This window comes from Pangasianodon hypophthalmus, chromosome 4, assembly GCF_027358585.1.
Source record: "Pangasianodon hypophthalmus isolate fPanHyp1 chromosome 4, fPanHyp1.pri, whole genome shotgun sequence".
In the NCBI taxonomy this organism is placed as follows: domain Eukaryota; kingdom Metazoa; phylum Chordata; class Actinopteri; order Siluriformes; family Pangasiidae; genus Pangasianodon; species Pangasianodon hypophthalmus.
Window position 1 is genome coordinate 8,598,805 of NC_069713.1, and position 14,993 is coordinate 8,613,797.

The 14,993-nt window shown below is 38.7% G+C and overlaps 1 protein-coding gene across 1 annotated transcript in view; it reads left to right on the forward strand.

Annotated features, from left to right (window-relative positions):
• Nucleotides 1–14,993, forward strand: part of cacna1eb (calcium channel, voltage-dependent, R type, alpha 1E subunit b) — a 65,310-nt gene that overhangs the window by 2,130 nt on the left and 48,187 nt on the right. Inside the window, exons 3-4 of the mRNA XM_053233639.1 lie at nt 12,981–13,084; nt 14,775–14,933. Of these exons, the coding sequence (XP_053089614.1) occupies nt 12,981–13,084; nt 14,775–14,933 (263 nt within the window). The remainder of the gene's footprint in view (nt 1–12,980; nt 13,085–14,774; nt 14,934–14,993) is intronic.

The following is a 14,993-nucleotide window of genomic DNA, read 5'->3' on the forward strand; positions in this document are numbered from 1 at the left end:
ACCAAGCCCATGTTCCCCCAGCTTGTACAGAGCTTCATTCTGTGCTGATAAATGCAAGCACTTAGACTGCATACTTTCACACCGACATCACAACCCTCCCTTCTTTTTCGATCAGGCTTATATAAAAGCGGCATCATCAGACTGATTTGCTGGTAGCTATGCGACAGAACAAGCTGCCGGAGCTCTGAGTAAGACTGGATCCTTACCAAAATGATTCTTGGATAATCTCGGTAGTTCTTTATTTTGGTCTGATCAAGGTTTCTGAAAGGTGCTACCTGTGCATGTAGGTCTAGCTGTGAAAATGTTTTCCCAACTGGAGGACACTTTGTTGATTTGGAAGCTTTTTTTCCGTGGCTATTTTCACTTCAACACCAAAGTGGCTTGTCCAGTAGTGGCTTATCCATAAGAGGAGGTGAAGCAGAGCCCCACCATATACATCAGCCAATCAACAAATGTTAATCTTCATAAAGTCCTCATTCCCAACTCCATACATTTTAAATTCCATTGAAATACTAATTACCTCTTTTGAGTGACCAATGTTCCACTGATTTGCTCACCCTTCAAGAAGGTGTGTGAGTTGCACTTTTAGCTCCATAGAGTTATTATTATGCCTAGTGGTCAAAAATTGGAACTGCAATAGAGATCTACTGGGGCAGGCATCATGCTGCCCCATGCCCACTCCATGAACATTTTCAGTGGAGGAGAAGCAGACAGAACAGTTAATGACAGGTTGCCAGATTGGGCTAGTTTAAAAATACCATGCGTCTGACAAGATCTTGCTTTATACCAAATCATCAGAATTAAATCTAATACGTTTTCGCAATCAAAGGCACAGTGTAAGCGCCGACAGTGTGTCTATCGTGTACAGAACCAATTGTACTGTAAGATGTATTGCAAAGATTGGGAAAGGGAGAGGGGAATTATGAAGTAGGCAATGTCTATACATCAGAAATGCAGACGTGAACACCACAGTGGCCTTGTTTCCCATGCAAAGGCTGGAAACGTCAAGTGTGATAGCGTCTTGACTTAATTTTATTTGAGGCTGTGTTGTAAATAATGTTTTTCTGCCTCACCAAATTATATTGTCCGGAGCCACTGCAACTTATTTGAGCCACATTTACATCAAGTAGTTAAATTTTTATACAAAATGCTCCCTAGATTCTTGCCTTCCTTTCTCTTATGCAAAGTTGTTGCAATACAGAGTAGCTTGACTAATGAAAATGATACATGAACATGGCCTAAAAATTGGCAAAACCAGTTTTTATTTCAGCTGAGAGCTTTTGCAATAGGCCTTTATAAATGTTTATGTAAGTTTTATCATTTATGTCATTAAGGCATTATGTAAGAGTCATGTAGCCACATGAACACTGCCCTAAGGTAAAGTGTCGTAATACTTTGTAAATACAAATACCTGGTTATCTACCCAGTTTGTCACGATATCCAACCAACCTTTTAGTATAATACCCGTCAACTGGTGGTAGGTTTTTTCCATCCTGTAAGGAAGATAAATATACAAGTTACCGATCGTGGTAGGTGAGAACTTGGTGATAACTCACTATTTACCAAAAGGACTGAAAGTTTCTACTTGTGTATGTGAAAATTAGCTTCCAGTTGGTGGACATGTTGTTGGTTACCATCATGCATTGGAAGTTTTACATCTTCCGATCTTCCTGAGTTTTATTATTCAAGAGTTTCTCCATGCGGTTCTTCCCTTAAGGCCATTTTCTGCTTATCAGTTAGAAAGTGGCAGTGAGTAACACTGTCAGCTGGTGCTGAGTTTTTTAGCGTGGGCGTCGTTATGCGTAGGTTTTGCAGCATTCCAAACACTGCAGTGATTCCAGGTTAGAAAGTTGGTTTTTTTTAGTCATTTACATGGATTTAAGTTAAACTTTCTAAACTGAGATTGAGATATTGGAGTCATTTCCATATTATGAATTGAAGATTTCGACATTTAACTGCTCACCTTTGAAGTCTTTATTTTAGCATCCTTTGCATGAAGTAGGGATCAAGTTGAGTTAAACTGTTATATAAATTGCTCCTTTCTTTCATGTATAGCTTTGGCAGTATACAATAGCTTAAGAGAATGGAGAAGGAAATGTCATGAATAATTAACTGTGATTTACGTAATTAGTGTTTAAAATTTGATTATTTCTATAAGGACAGGATGGATAGCTTGAGTTGTTTTTTGTTTAAATTCCCTGATCCATAATTGACGTGACAGCAGTTTTGACATTTCATTATAGATGTTATTTATGCAGGAGTTCAATTTGATCGCTATTTAATTTATGGAAGACACATTTTCATTCTAATGACCCATTTTTTGTGTGATATAGTCCTGAAATCATCCTTATTGAGGCTTTCAGAGCTTTCCAGTGCTGATGAGAATGAGAGGCTTCATCCTTCCAAACAGAATTTTGGCAAAGGTCTCATGACGTCAGCCAGTCAGCAGACGAGATGAAGTGAAACTCAGCCAAGATGTTGGCTTCAGAAGCTGCTCTGCTCCCACACTCTAGTTTAAAGGTGTCGAGGTAGAAATGGCACATAAGTGGCACATGTTACAGTCACATTGTTTTTCACTCTGGTTACATTTTTTTCTTTTATTTTTGTGAGTCAGGCTTGAAAGAGAATAAATAATTCGATTGACTTGCATGTAATGAATCTAACCCATCCATAATGATCTATGATGATTAGTTGCAAAGTTAGTCATAATGACGTTCTAATGTAAGTCAGTTCTGAAAGCATCTTAACAATCTTATGTCTATCCCTTGACTAATGTGTTATGTGAAAATGACAAGAAAATTGGAAAAAGCTGTTTTTTTATTTGAGCTGACACATTAAAACTCTTTATGTCAATTTTGGAAACATCTGCAAACAAAGATATCTAACCTCATGACCTCATATCTCATGATTTTATGATGTTATGACAAAAGCAGTATTACAGCTGACAGCTTTTGGAATACGTTTCTATAAATGCTTGTGTAACTTTATGTCACTCGTCATAAGGGGTGTATGTAGGTGTCATGTTACCACATGTACACTGCCCTAAAGATACCTGGTTATCTCACCAGTTTGTTATGATATCAACTCAAACCCCCATCAACTGGTGGCATTGATGTTTTTCAGCCATTAAGGCTCATGTTACACAATTCATTCCCACAGCTTTGGTATCTTGTTACCATGGAAAATTATATGGAATTTCAGTTTAAGTTAGTGGCCTTGAAATATTAACTGATGGCCACAATATATTAATGTGTAGCTACACTTTATTGTAAAATAACCATAATGTCACCTCAGGGTTAACCAAAAGGATTGATTCGTAGGTTTCATCCTAAATGATTGTATTTTTAGCTGAGTGAGACACAAAAAAATGAATAGAATCTGAGCATTGTGGGAACAGGAACCTAAGCATGGACTTGACTGATAATATTACACTTTACTTCAATCTTGGAATGATGCATAAAGACAAACTGGAGTCACTGGCATTGTGAAATGGATATACACTCTCTATATCGAGCGAATTCTCAAAGCAAATACACTTTTTCGTCCATTCCCTCCAAGTAATAAACTGGAGGCCGTGTATTAAGTATAAGCTTCCCACAGCATATTAAGTCGTGGCCTCAATATATTAACCTGTGGCTTCAATATAATAATTCTTGGCCACGCCTTATTAAAAAACAACCACCAATAGTGTAGAGTCTCTGTACACTATTTCACATGGCCAAAGCTTTACTGTATATTACTGGCAGTGTTCAGACTTCTGTTGTCAGTTAAAATGTGAAAATAGTTCGCAGTTGGATGCTAAGGTGACCACTTCTCCCCTAAATTTAGAGCTCTAATCTGTTATATCACACTTGCCCCTTACTAGTACCATCCCTCCTCTTTGCAATGTAACCCACTTTCCCCCTGTATGCAGCTGACACACTTTTAGCCATCACACGTTCGGCCTCCTTTGACACAGAAAAAAAGTAAGTCAGACTTAAAAGAAAACTACACATGTGTCACTCTGGTCTGCTGGGACTAGAAACAAGGCCAGTGGACCACAGCTCGCGGCTGTCATTTCATCTGGAATTAATGAATCGCCTCTAGCAAATCTGCAGAGACGCACCGAGCTAATTTGATATTCTTTTGCGCTGAAGTCTGAGGGGAACGCGCGTGCAGAAAGTTTATATTTAATATACCGTCATATTCATTTCTGTATAATAGTCTTTTATTGGCAGCACTTGCATTTGCGTAAGTGGCCCCCTGTCGGAGGTTAGTGTTTTCCCCCTGGGCGGCTGAAGCCATTCTCCGTCTTTATATTAGTCCTGTTTGAGAGTGTAAAGTGCTAAAAATGGCAAGTGCTGCTTAAATAAGTCAAGACTGCCTCGGTAAACTAAAAGGTGTGCTGGGCTTTCTGGCAAGGTTGAATTTAGACTATATGGTGAGTGACAGTATGTCAGTGAAGGGCTGAAATGCAGGTAAAGCCTGCACAGGCATTTCTGTCATGCTGAACCTCTGGTATTTGCATTAAATTAGGCAGTCACATGACATTTAAAGAATAATATGTGTAGCAGCCTTGGAAACCCTCCACATGATGAAATTTGGACAGTTTCTACTATGAAAAGTTATGAAAAACTACTGACTTTTCTGAACTGAAATGATGTTTCTCTTTTGGACATATTTCAATCGCAAGTAAAGCTCTAGCATTGTAGCATTGTCTAGCATTGGAACACTGGGAGTGAATTGTGAATAAACCATGGATTAGACTCCAGTGCATCACAGGGTATCATGCACACACATGTTCATACACTCATTCACACCTAGGGCCAGTTTAGAGTAAATCCACCTACTGGCATGTTTTTGGAGGTTGGAGGAAACCTTTTGGAGGTAATAAATAAAAAATAAATAAACATGACCATGAAACTTTGTCTAACATCCTTCCCCCGGTTGATTCACAGCCTACAGACTATCAAATTGTCCATCAAACATTCCTCCATCCGTCCATTTCTGTACCACTTATCCTACACAGGGTTGCAAGGAGCCTGGAGCCTATCTCAGGGGCCTCAGGGCACAAGGTGGGGGACACTTTGGTGGGGTGCCAACCCATCACAGGGCATGCACAATCACACACACACACAGTCAGGCAATTTAGAGATGCCAGTCAGCCTACAATGTGTGTTTTTGGACTGGGGAGGAAACTGAAGTATCCAGAGGAAACCCCCAAAGCAAACTCTGCACACGCAGGGAACCAAACCCCCAACCCCAGTGGTGAGAGGTAACAGTGCTAACCACTAAGCCACCATGCTCTCCAGAGGGCAAATATCAGAACAGCAAACTAAACTTAATTTTCCATTAGGAAGCTATCCAAAGAACTCTTGAGAAATGCCAATTTATTCAAATTTATGTACACATATGGGGCTGCATCGTGGCGCACCAAGTATTGTTGGCATCTTTCAGCTCTAGGCTCCACGGTTCAGTTCCAAGCTTGGGTTACTGTCTGTGTGAAATTCCATGTCCTTGTGGGTTTCTTCTGGGTTCTTTGTTTACCTTGTACCTCCTAAGAACATGCCAGTAGTTGGATTTCCTACAACAATTAGCCCCTTGGTGTGAATGTGTATGTGCATTGTGCCTTGCAGTAGACAGCAGTTTCATCCATGGTGTATTCGTGCCTCACACCCAGCGTTCCTGGGATAGGCTCCAGATCCATAGTGATGGTTACGAAAGATGAATGAAAATGTCATCAGAATTGATAAAAGCCATCCTTATGTCAACTGACTCCTGTTGGACTAAGCCTTTATAAATGTCTAGGTTATGGGTTCTAGAGTTCTAAATGCATTCTCGTAACCTTCAATAGTCCATCAGAGATGCTAGATGGAACATTTATTCCTGTATGCATAGCATAGCCCAGTAAGCACTGCTCTTGAGTAGTTAGTAAGAGCAAATACCTAGTTATGATATCATTCATTTTCTGTGAAGTCTGTAGCTGGATTTGAGTAAAAGAGCTGACTTTCTTTTCTGTGATCGTGCTGAAGGTGGAGATCTGAGTCATTTTTGCATGTCTGAGTAAGTGTTTCACAGTCAGCTGAAATAAATAAAAAGTCTCAGCACTAAGTAGCACTAAAGAGTGTTATTGTTTGTGTTGAGCCTGTGAAATGACCAAAAGTGCGATCTTTGACAGTCATGGCAGCCTGCGAGTCTGAAGATAGGCCTCATTAGTCAGACGTTAGCACGGCGTCCCATGTCTTAAACATTAAACCTGATAAAAACTATCATCCAAGTGGAAATTCTGCAAATGTAATGCATCTGCTACAGTTATATTGATGATTTGCATGACTATATTATTTATTCATAAATAAACATTTCTATTTTAACAGGTATCAGTTGACGTAATGAGTTTTTTTATTCTGATATTAAGCGACATAAATTTTAGTCCTTTGAATAGGGTTAATAGCTTCCTAAACAGGGTCTACTTCAGATTTCCTCCAGAGGGACAAGCCAGAGAACCCTTAAGCATGTGAGATTTAACCTTTTTTTGAAGAGTGTAAGGAAGATATTATGTCTGAACTAATTTTGTAGCTCAGTGTACTTCTGTCACATCCAAACCAAGCTTACTGTAATTTAAAAATATAGAATAAAATAATAAACACAACCTCTGTTTCTGTGGTGTCATTATATTGTCATATGTTTTTAGAACATTCTTATAAAAAGATAGACCTCATTAGTAAGACACGCATGGCATTGCTTGTCCAAAATGTTAAACATGTATTAAAAAAAAAAAAAATCCACCATCCGAGTGGAAATATCTCAAATGCTCTGCATCTGCTACAGTTATGCTGATGATTCACAGTTCGTTGTTGATATGGCCATCCCCCCCTCCCCCTTCTGATTTCGCCTTGGCCTCTAACAGCTCGTTGCTGTGCGGCATGTAGGTGTACGTGTGTGGGAGAGGGCAAATTCTGTTCATGTTAGGAATTCAAAGCTTGGACGTGTCAGGTGCAATTTTTTTCCCTTTTCGAATTCGCATAGTTGGACAACATCATCACAAAAGGCAGAAAGCTCTCATTCAGGACAAGCGTGGCATGCACGTTCACTCCGTGATCATTAATTTGTCAAAGCCTTCAGCAAAGCTTGAGAGAAACCATCTTAAGAAATGTGTGCTGAATGCGGTGGGTTGGAATGTGGTGTTGAGCTGTGTGTGTCAGGTTTGAGAGACATAGTGATAGGAAAATGAAGTGTAAGTTGTACAATAGCAAGATTTCCTGCAACAGGGCATGAATATGGGAAGACGTGATATGTGACATGCTTGTCAGGGAACTCAGTGTTGGTGGCTTGTTTATTTAAATGTGACACCAATTATTTTTGCAATTTAATTCAGATATTGGATTAATAGTATATCTATAAACATGGAAAACAGCTGCATTTGATGCCTGGCTGTCTTATAAGTCAGTTAAGATGGTGCTTTGATATCTATGGAAATGGTACACCACTACATTGTCAGGTTACTATATGCCAACGATCATTAACCCTGAAGTCCCTTAGGCAAGACAGAATAAAATATTGTCAGGAAAGCAAAGCAAATATTGTGTGACTACATCAGTAATAACATCTTAAATCTAAATAAATTACCAATAACCTATTTGTCCACAAACTGCTCCTTCACTTTCTGGTGTTTTCCGCCACCATTTTTGTACAGCCTGCCTGACATATAGGATTATGGAATATGTAAGCCATGTATACTACCTTCAAACATCAGCCAGAAGAATGCACTTCAAAGGGCAGTTGACAAGCTTTAATGCCTTCCTGTCTTCGAATACAGCTTTAACAATTTTCACGCACCGATCGCATCACCAAGTGTATGGGCAGTGGTAGCTCAGTGGTTAAGGCATTGGACTACTGCTCAGAAGGTTGTGAAATCCCAGCACCACCATGCTGATCCTTTTGGACCCTTATACTGCTCAGTTGTATGAATGAAAAATGGAAATGGTACATGTATCCATTGGTTCCTGTTGGACAAGAGATACATGCATTGTCCAACAGGAACCAATGAATACATGCATTGTCCAATAGGAACCAATGGATACATGTATTGTCCAATGGAAACCAATGGATACATGCATTGTCCAATAGGAACCAATGGATACATGCATTGACCAATGGAACCCAATGGATACATGCATAGTCCAATGGGAACCAATGGACACATGTATTGTCCAATGGAAACCAATGTATATATGCATTGTCCAGTGGGAACCAATGGATACATGTACTGTCCAGTGGGAACTAATGGTAACATGCATTGTCCAATGGGAACCAATGGATACATGCATTGTCCAATGGGAAACAATGGTTACATGCATTGTCCAATTGGCAATTTTTACTTAATTTACTAATAAAAACTTCAATCCTCAGTCCCACTTAACCTCATTCTCAGTGTTGATGGTTATGCATGGGTAATTCTGGCTTGATTCTAAATTGTCATGAAGTGGACAGATAGACACGGTGAAGGTTTTCTGGTTTCACTGCAACCAACGTCGCAAACAAACCAAAGAGTTAGGCAATACTCAGAAATGTGAGGCACACATATGGTCAGGTTATCAGCAAACAGGAACAAACTACACACTAAATCAGGAAACTAGTAAAAAAAAATGAATCAATACGAGTAGAAAAGCTTGAAATCCTCACAATACAATGTTGGTGCAAGACGTCCAGGTTAGAATCCAGGTTATTTAAAGGTAGTAGTATGACTGCAGACAGGTGAGTGTCATGAGTAATCACTGATTGTGATGAGGTCACAGGCTGAGGGTCATGGGAGTTGTAGTCTGGAAATTCAGGAGTCACAGCGATATCACACAAATACTATCTACGAAAGCATAGAGCCTATGTTCTACTCTGTCTTCCACAATCAATAAGTCTTAATACATCAATATCATGCAAGGTTGGAGGAGCGTTAAACATGGTTTCCATGGTGTGTGTGTTTTAGACATCACTGTTCAACTGTCGCATTGCAATTAAAATTAGCATGAGAACTCTATTAAACCTAGCGCTCTGTTATCCTTTCACTACTTTTGCTTTACTGCAGTGATTTTGATCAGCATGTACCAGGTGTCCTTGCAAAGTCTGCTTTAATTCTGTTTTTTATTCAGCTTCGGTCTTTGTGTGCTGTTCCACTGAGGTGTATCTAGATCCATTCAAAGCTGCTTTTCTGAAAAGGACCTTTTTTAAAAAAAAAAAAAAAATGACAAAACGTGCTTATTGAGTGCTATTTCTATCAAAAATTATTAATTTTTGTGATTCCCAGTTTAAGACGAAAGCTTTCACAATCTCCCATATCTCCATTTATTGGTCTTGTTAGAACTTTGTGGAAATGTGATCAGGTTGGTTGGTTGGAAAGTTCTTGCAAATTTGGAGGAAGAGATGTGAAGCTTTGCTGGTGCATCTTAGGATATAGCATGAAATCATTTGGGTTCTGGTGTTATCCAGTGAGCACAAACGCATTAACAATTTAAAAATGCTGTCTTTGTCAGACTTTAATCTGGTTGTCAAGATTTTGGCTAGAGTGAAAGTTCTAACACACCTTTTCTATGATGTAGGAAAGACTACATTGTAGACTGACTATTCTGGTCACATACAAATCAAATTTAATATGGGCTAAAAAAAAAACTGGACAGATTTAGTGGACAGATGAAGGTGGACCAGGACTGAGCAAAATAAACCAATAACAACATCTTTTCTGCACCAACAATGAACGTCTGGTCATTCAGTGTTGCCATGGATACTGAATTGACTTGCATCAATGTAGAAAATCATTTCTACATTTTTATGTACATTACAGTGATACATTTGTCAGATGTTTTATCCAAAACAGCATACAAGTGAGACAGAGTCAAATTCATGAATCTAGATCAAGTGAGGCAGATTCGAATCCGAGAATCCAAATCAAGTGAGGCGCAATTGAATATGAGGATCTAGATCCAGTGAATCAGATTAGAATCTAAGAATTCAAATGAGGTAGAGTGGAATCCAATGAGTTAGATCTTTCTTTAACAGTGAGGCAGAGTCAAGTCTGAGGATCAATATCAAGTGGCACAGAGTCAAATCTGATGATATAGATCAAGTGAGGGGGGTTAAATACAAAGATCTGGATAAAGTGAGCTACAGTCAAATATGAGGGTCTAGATCAAGTGATGCAGAGTCAAATCCAAGGATCTAGATCAAATGAGGCAGAGATGAATCCACAGATCCAGATCAAGTGATGCAGCATTGAATCCAAGGATCTAGATTGAGTGAGCCACAGTCGCATCTGAGAATCTAGCTCAAGTGTGTCAGAGTAGAATCTGAGAATCCACATGAGGTAGTGACAAATGCAAGGATCTAGCTCTTTCTCTAACAGTGAGGTAGAGCTACATCAAATGAAGCACAGTAGAATCTGAAGATTTAGATCAAGTGAGTTGAATCTGAGGATCTAGGTCAAGCAGTCCAGACTTGAATCCAAGGATCTAGATCAAGCCAGGCAGGGTTGAATCCAAGGATCTAGATCAAGTGAGTTGAATCTGAGGATCTAGGTCAAGCACTGCAGAGTTGAATCCAAGGATCTAGATCAAGCAAGGCAGGGTTGAATCCGAGGATCTAGCTCAAGCGAGGCAGAATCAAATCCAAGGATCTAGATCAAGTGAGGCAGAGTTGAATCCAAGGAACTACCTCAAGCAAGGACGAGTCAAATCTGATGCTCTAGATCAAGTGAGACAGTGTTGACTATGAGGATCCTGATCAAGTGAGGCAGAGTTGAATCCGAGGATCTAGATCAAATGAGGCAGACTCAGATACAAGGATCTAGATCAGGTAAGACAAAATTGAAAACGAGGATCTATATCAAGTGAGGCAGAGCTGAACACAAGGATGTAGATTCCATATAGTTTTCATTTACAATTCAAAAGCAAAAAAGTTGTGTTTAGATAACTATTCACCCCCAATGCTGGGAAACCCAAAAATTTTTTCTGCTGCAACCAGTTACCATCAGAATTGATTTAATTAGTTGAATGAAGTCAGCCTGTGTGCAATTAAAGTGTCACATGATCTCAATATGAATACTCCTGTTCCTGGAAATCCTCAGAATTTGTTAGAGAACATACCTAAACAAACAGCATCATGAAGACCAAAGAGGTTTCACAACAACTCCAGGACAAAGTTCTGAAGAGATATCAGTCAGGGTTTGGTCATCAAAAATATCCCCCATCAAAAATATGACAACTACGATGTGAATTACAACTGTCCTACATGTTCAGCCTTCAGGTATAGATGCCCCAGATTGTCTATATTTATTAAAAATACAATTCTCCATAGACCCTTTTATTAAATCAGCTTACTTTTTTCAGGCGTTATTAAGAATGCATGTGTTTTTACAGTAAATCGGGGCCTCTGTACTGTTATTTTCTCCAGGGCAAACTTCATCAAATATTATGTGGTGGCACAGATCATTTTGAAGGAATGCATAAAAATAATTCTGGAGTGTTAAACCTATTTGCACTCAGTGGGATTGAGTTGATGGTGTTTGAATTGCTCTCAGGAGAGTCTTCAAGCATTTCTTGTGGATTTTATTTTGTTCTGTATTAGAACTGTGAGCAGCCTCACCTCTGTTTACTTACAGAGCACCAAATCTCTAGTCATTGAATTATTTTTCAATTATTTTAATGGCTATATTCTGAATATCTTTTTCCATTTGTGTTCACCTAAAAGCTTCCCCCTGCCCATTTTTATGGTTTTGTTTTTTTATACACTGCATCTACTGGTATCATCACAGAGTCTTTTCAAGCTATATATATGCCAGTGAAGACTGGACATAGTATAGGGGTGAATAGTTCATACATTGTTTATGGGCATGCGTGTTTCAAATCCAATTTCTGCTTTACAGAATTCAGTATATTACCCAGTTTCTTCAGTTTATGTAATGAAATCTGTTCACCAGTTGCTGTGATCTGTTGGTGATTTGTGGCCTTGGTGTACAGCACAGCCGTTTCCTTGAATAACAGCCATACACGATGTTCCGGTTGGATTCATAACCTTGAGACCGGTGCATTTTCACTCAGCAGCGTTCGTTCAGAGCCTTGAACACCCTTCGACGCCCCCGCGCTCGGCCTTTTTCTTATTGCTCCCACTCAGCATGTGCTCATTCTCTACCTCTGTACCTCATTCCCTCTCTGTTCTCTACAGCCGCTTCACTTCTCCTCACTGTACTCACAATCATGTTTATTTACATGTGGTGTTATGAAAGATATGATGGATGTCGAGATGAATTGTTTGGATATACAGGAGATCTATACTTACACTGTTTACTCAAAGGATGAAGGCACATTGGTGAAAGATTGGTAATTAAATGCTAATCATATGGGGAGTCGTGTTTTGCATCAAATTACCGCTAACCTGTTATTAACAGCACCTCAGAAAAAACGATGATGCGCCTTTATACATTTATATAGCTTTTTTTTTTAACCACATGGTGCTGTATATATTCTAATCATGCTGGGATTCCTGTTATTCTCCTCTATTTATGCATTCATTCTGTAATCTTTCATTTTTTCCACATGTAACTGCTTTATCCTGGTCAGATTCTTGAGATCGCTGAAATTTTCTTATACTCCATTGTAACTGTGATAGCATTAACAATGTACTGCTTTGACATTAACGTGATAGACATTTGCTATCCTTTCACGAGATTGGCAAAAATACAGCCCCAGCCAACAAATGAACACAAGATACACTTAATCAAACACTAATTTCACAAATAGTTTAATATTTAATGTGTTTCAGGGTCGAGTTGTACTAACCCTTGATCTAAAACTTGAAACAATTTTGGTCAAAAACATGAATTTGGAAGTGAGAGCACTTTGGTCATTTTTGTATTCCTGTTTTTGGTGTGAAGTATTTGAAAATAGGTCAGTGATGAGGCATCTGTGTGTGTGTGTGTGTGTGTGTGTGGTGTGTGTGATTTATTGTGCTGAACACAGGATCTTGGCCACTGCTGGAGCTCACATGAACATCCCAGTGGACCTGAGGACACTGAGAGCAGTGCGAGTCCTGAGACCTCTCAAACTCGTCTCAGGAATTCCCAGTAAGTGACTCAAATTTATGTAATGGATTATAAGTGGATAGCTCAAGAGTACCCAAGATTGTGACATTTAAACCATGAAAATGTAATCCGTGTAGGATAATAAATTGTTAAAATATGGTCTTTAATTCCCAACAAACTCACAACACTGTCTTGAACAAACATCACACCTTTACCTGTACATGAAAATGACAGGAATTATGAATATGCATGAATATGCAAATTGGAAATACAGCGTAGCTTGATTAGCTGCCAGACTGACTAGTAAACGTTGAGCTGCTTAAACTAGTAGACCATATCTACCAGCTGGTAAGTGTTGGTAGAAACTGAATTAATAAAGCTATTAATGTTTACATAATAGACAAAAGTCAAAATCTAACACATTTAGTAATCAGTTTAGTCAATTTTGACCAGCTTGGCCAGTGTTTTGGCAGCTACTTGCTGGTCAGACTAAGCTGGTGTGTCACTAGCTGGCTCACTAACGTCTGATAAACTAGCAAAGTATAAGAGTCTTGGTTTATTGAAGTCTCTCTGGCGCAGAGAAGCAAGAAGCAGTAATGCTCTAAAGACAGTGATGATCTCAGTTGCAGGGAGAGAGTAGCATCTAGATTTTACTCGATTTTGGAATGCCTACATTTCACAATCAAATTCCAGTTGATAAAATCCCAGGTCTGCCGTCCAAGTATGATGTTTCACTCAGAAATATGCTACTTTTCAGAAGAAAAATATGTTTGTTGGGTTTGTTACAAATCCTTAGTGCATACCTCAAACTAGTCATATGAATCCTGAGCATGAGGTTCAGGCAAGTTTTCTAATGAATCCTGAGCATCTTGAGGAATTCTCTCTCTGAGCTCATTCTCTGGTTTCTTTCATTAATAACAATTACATCCCGCTCACTATAAATAGCCCACCTTAGAATATCTTATCATTGATCTTCATAATAAGCCAGCCACCTTCATCAGCGGCCACACCAAACACAGGAACCAGTGTCTTTGAATTTCAGCCTGTAATTGCCTTCGTGCCTTCATGAATACATTACATCATGAATTTGCGAATGTATATAATTACACTCTATCTCCGGTGCTGTCCAAAAGTATCAATATTTGGTGCTTTGAAATTGTAATTGCATCAGATGTCTTAGAAACACTGGTGTGCAATTTTAAAAGGAAATCAGCTGGTAGGTTTTTTCAAGCATTTTGGAAAACTGGATCTGAATGACTGTTTATAGCTGCTATACTGTAAGTGATAAGAGGAACTAACTTGTCTTGTGGACATTCCACAATATTAAATGTAACTATAAATGTATAAAAAGTATGATGTCATTCTTTGATTAATAATAAATGTAATTGTTGGCAAATTGGTACAGTATGTAAGAGGAATAAAACAACAAAGAGATGTTGTGTTCTTGTTATTATTAAAGTTACTAGAACTAGAAAGCAATCAGGATTTTATATAAAAATCCATTAATATGTTACTTTCATAAATACTTTAAAAAATATTTAGAAGATGAATCTTTGGAAACCTAAAATGTGATCTTTGTAAATGAAAACATATTATTATAAGCAATAATAAATATTAGTAGTAGTAGTAGTAATAATACACATCATTTGTATTATACATTGTTACAATTATTATCCATACTGCCACAGATTTTGCGGTGATGTTGAAGTAACAGTTCTGTGTGTAACATCAGGTTTGCAGATCGTTCTGAAGTCCATCATCAAGGCGATGGTGCCTCTGCTGCAGATCGGCCTCCTCCTGTTTTTCGCTATCCTGATGTTCGCTATCATCGGCCTGGAGTTCTACAGTGGCAAGCTGCACCACACCTGCCTTCCTCGACCCGACATCCTCGGTTAGGATCATCATTAAATAATATAATCGTGATTGAGAACTAAAGCAGATTGGAGATAAT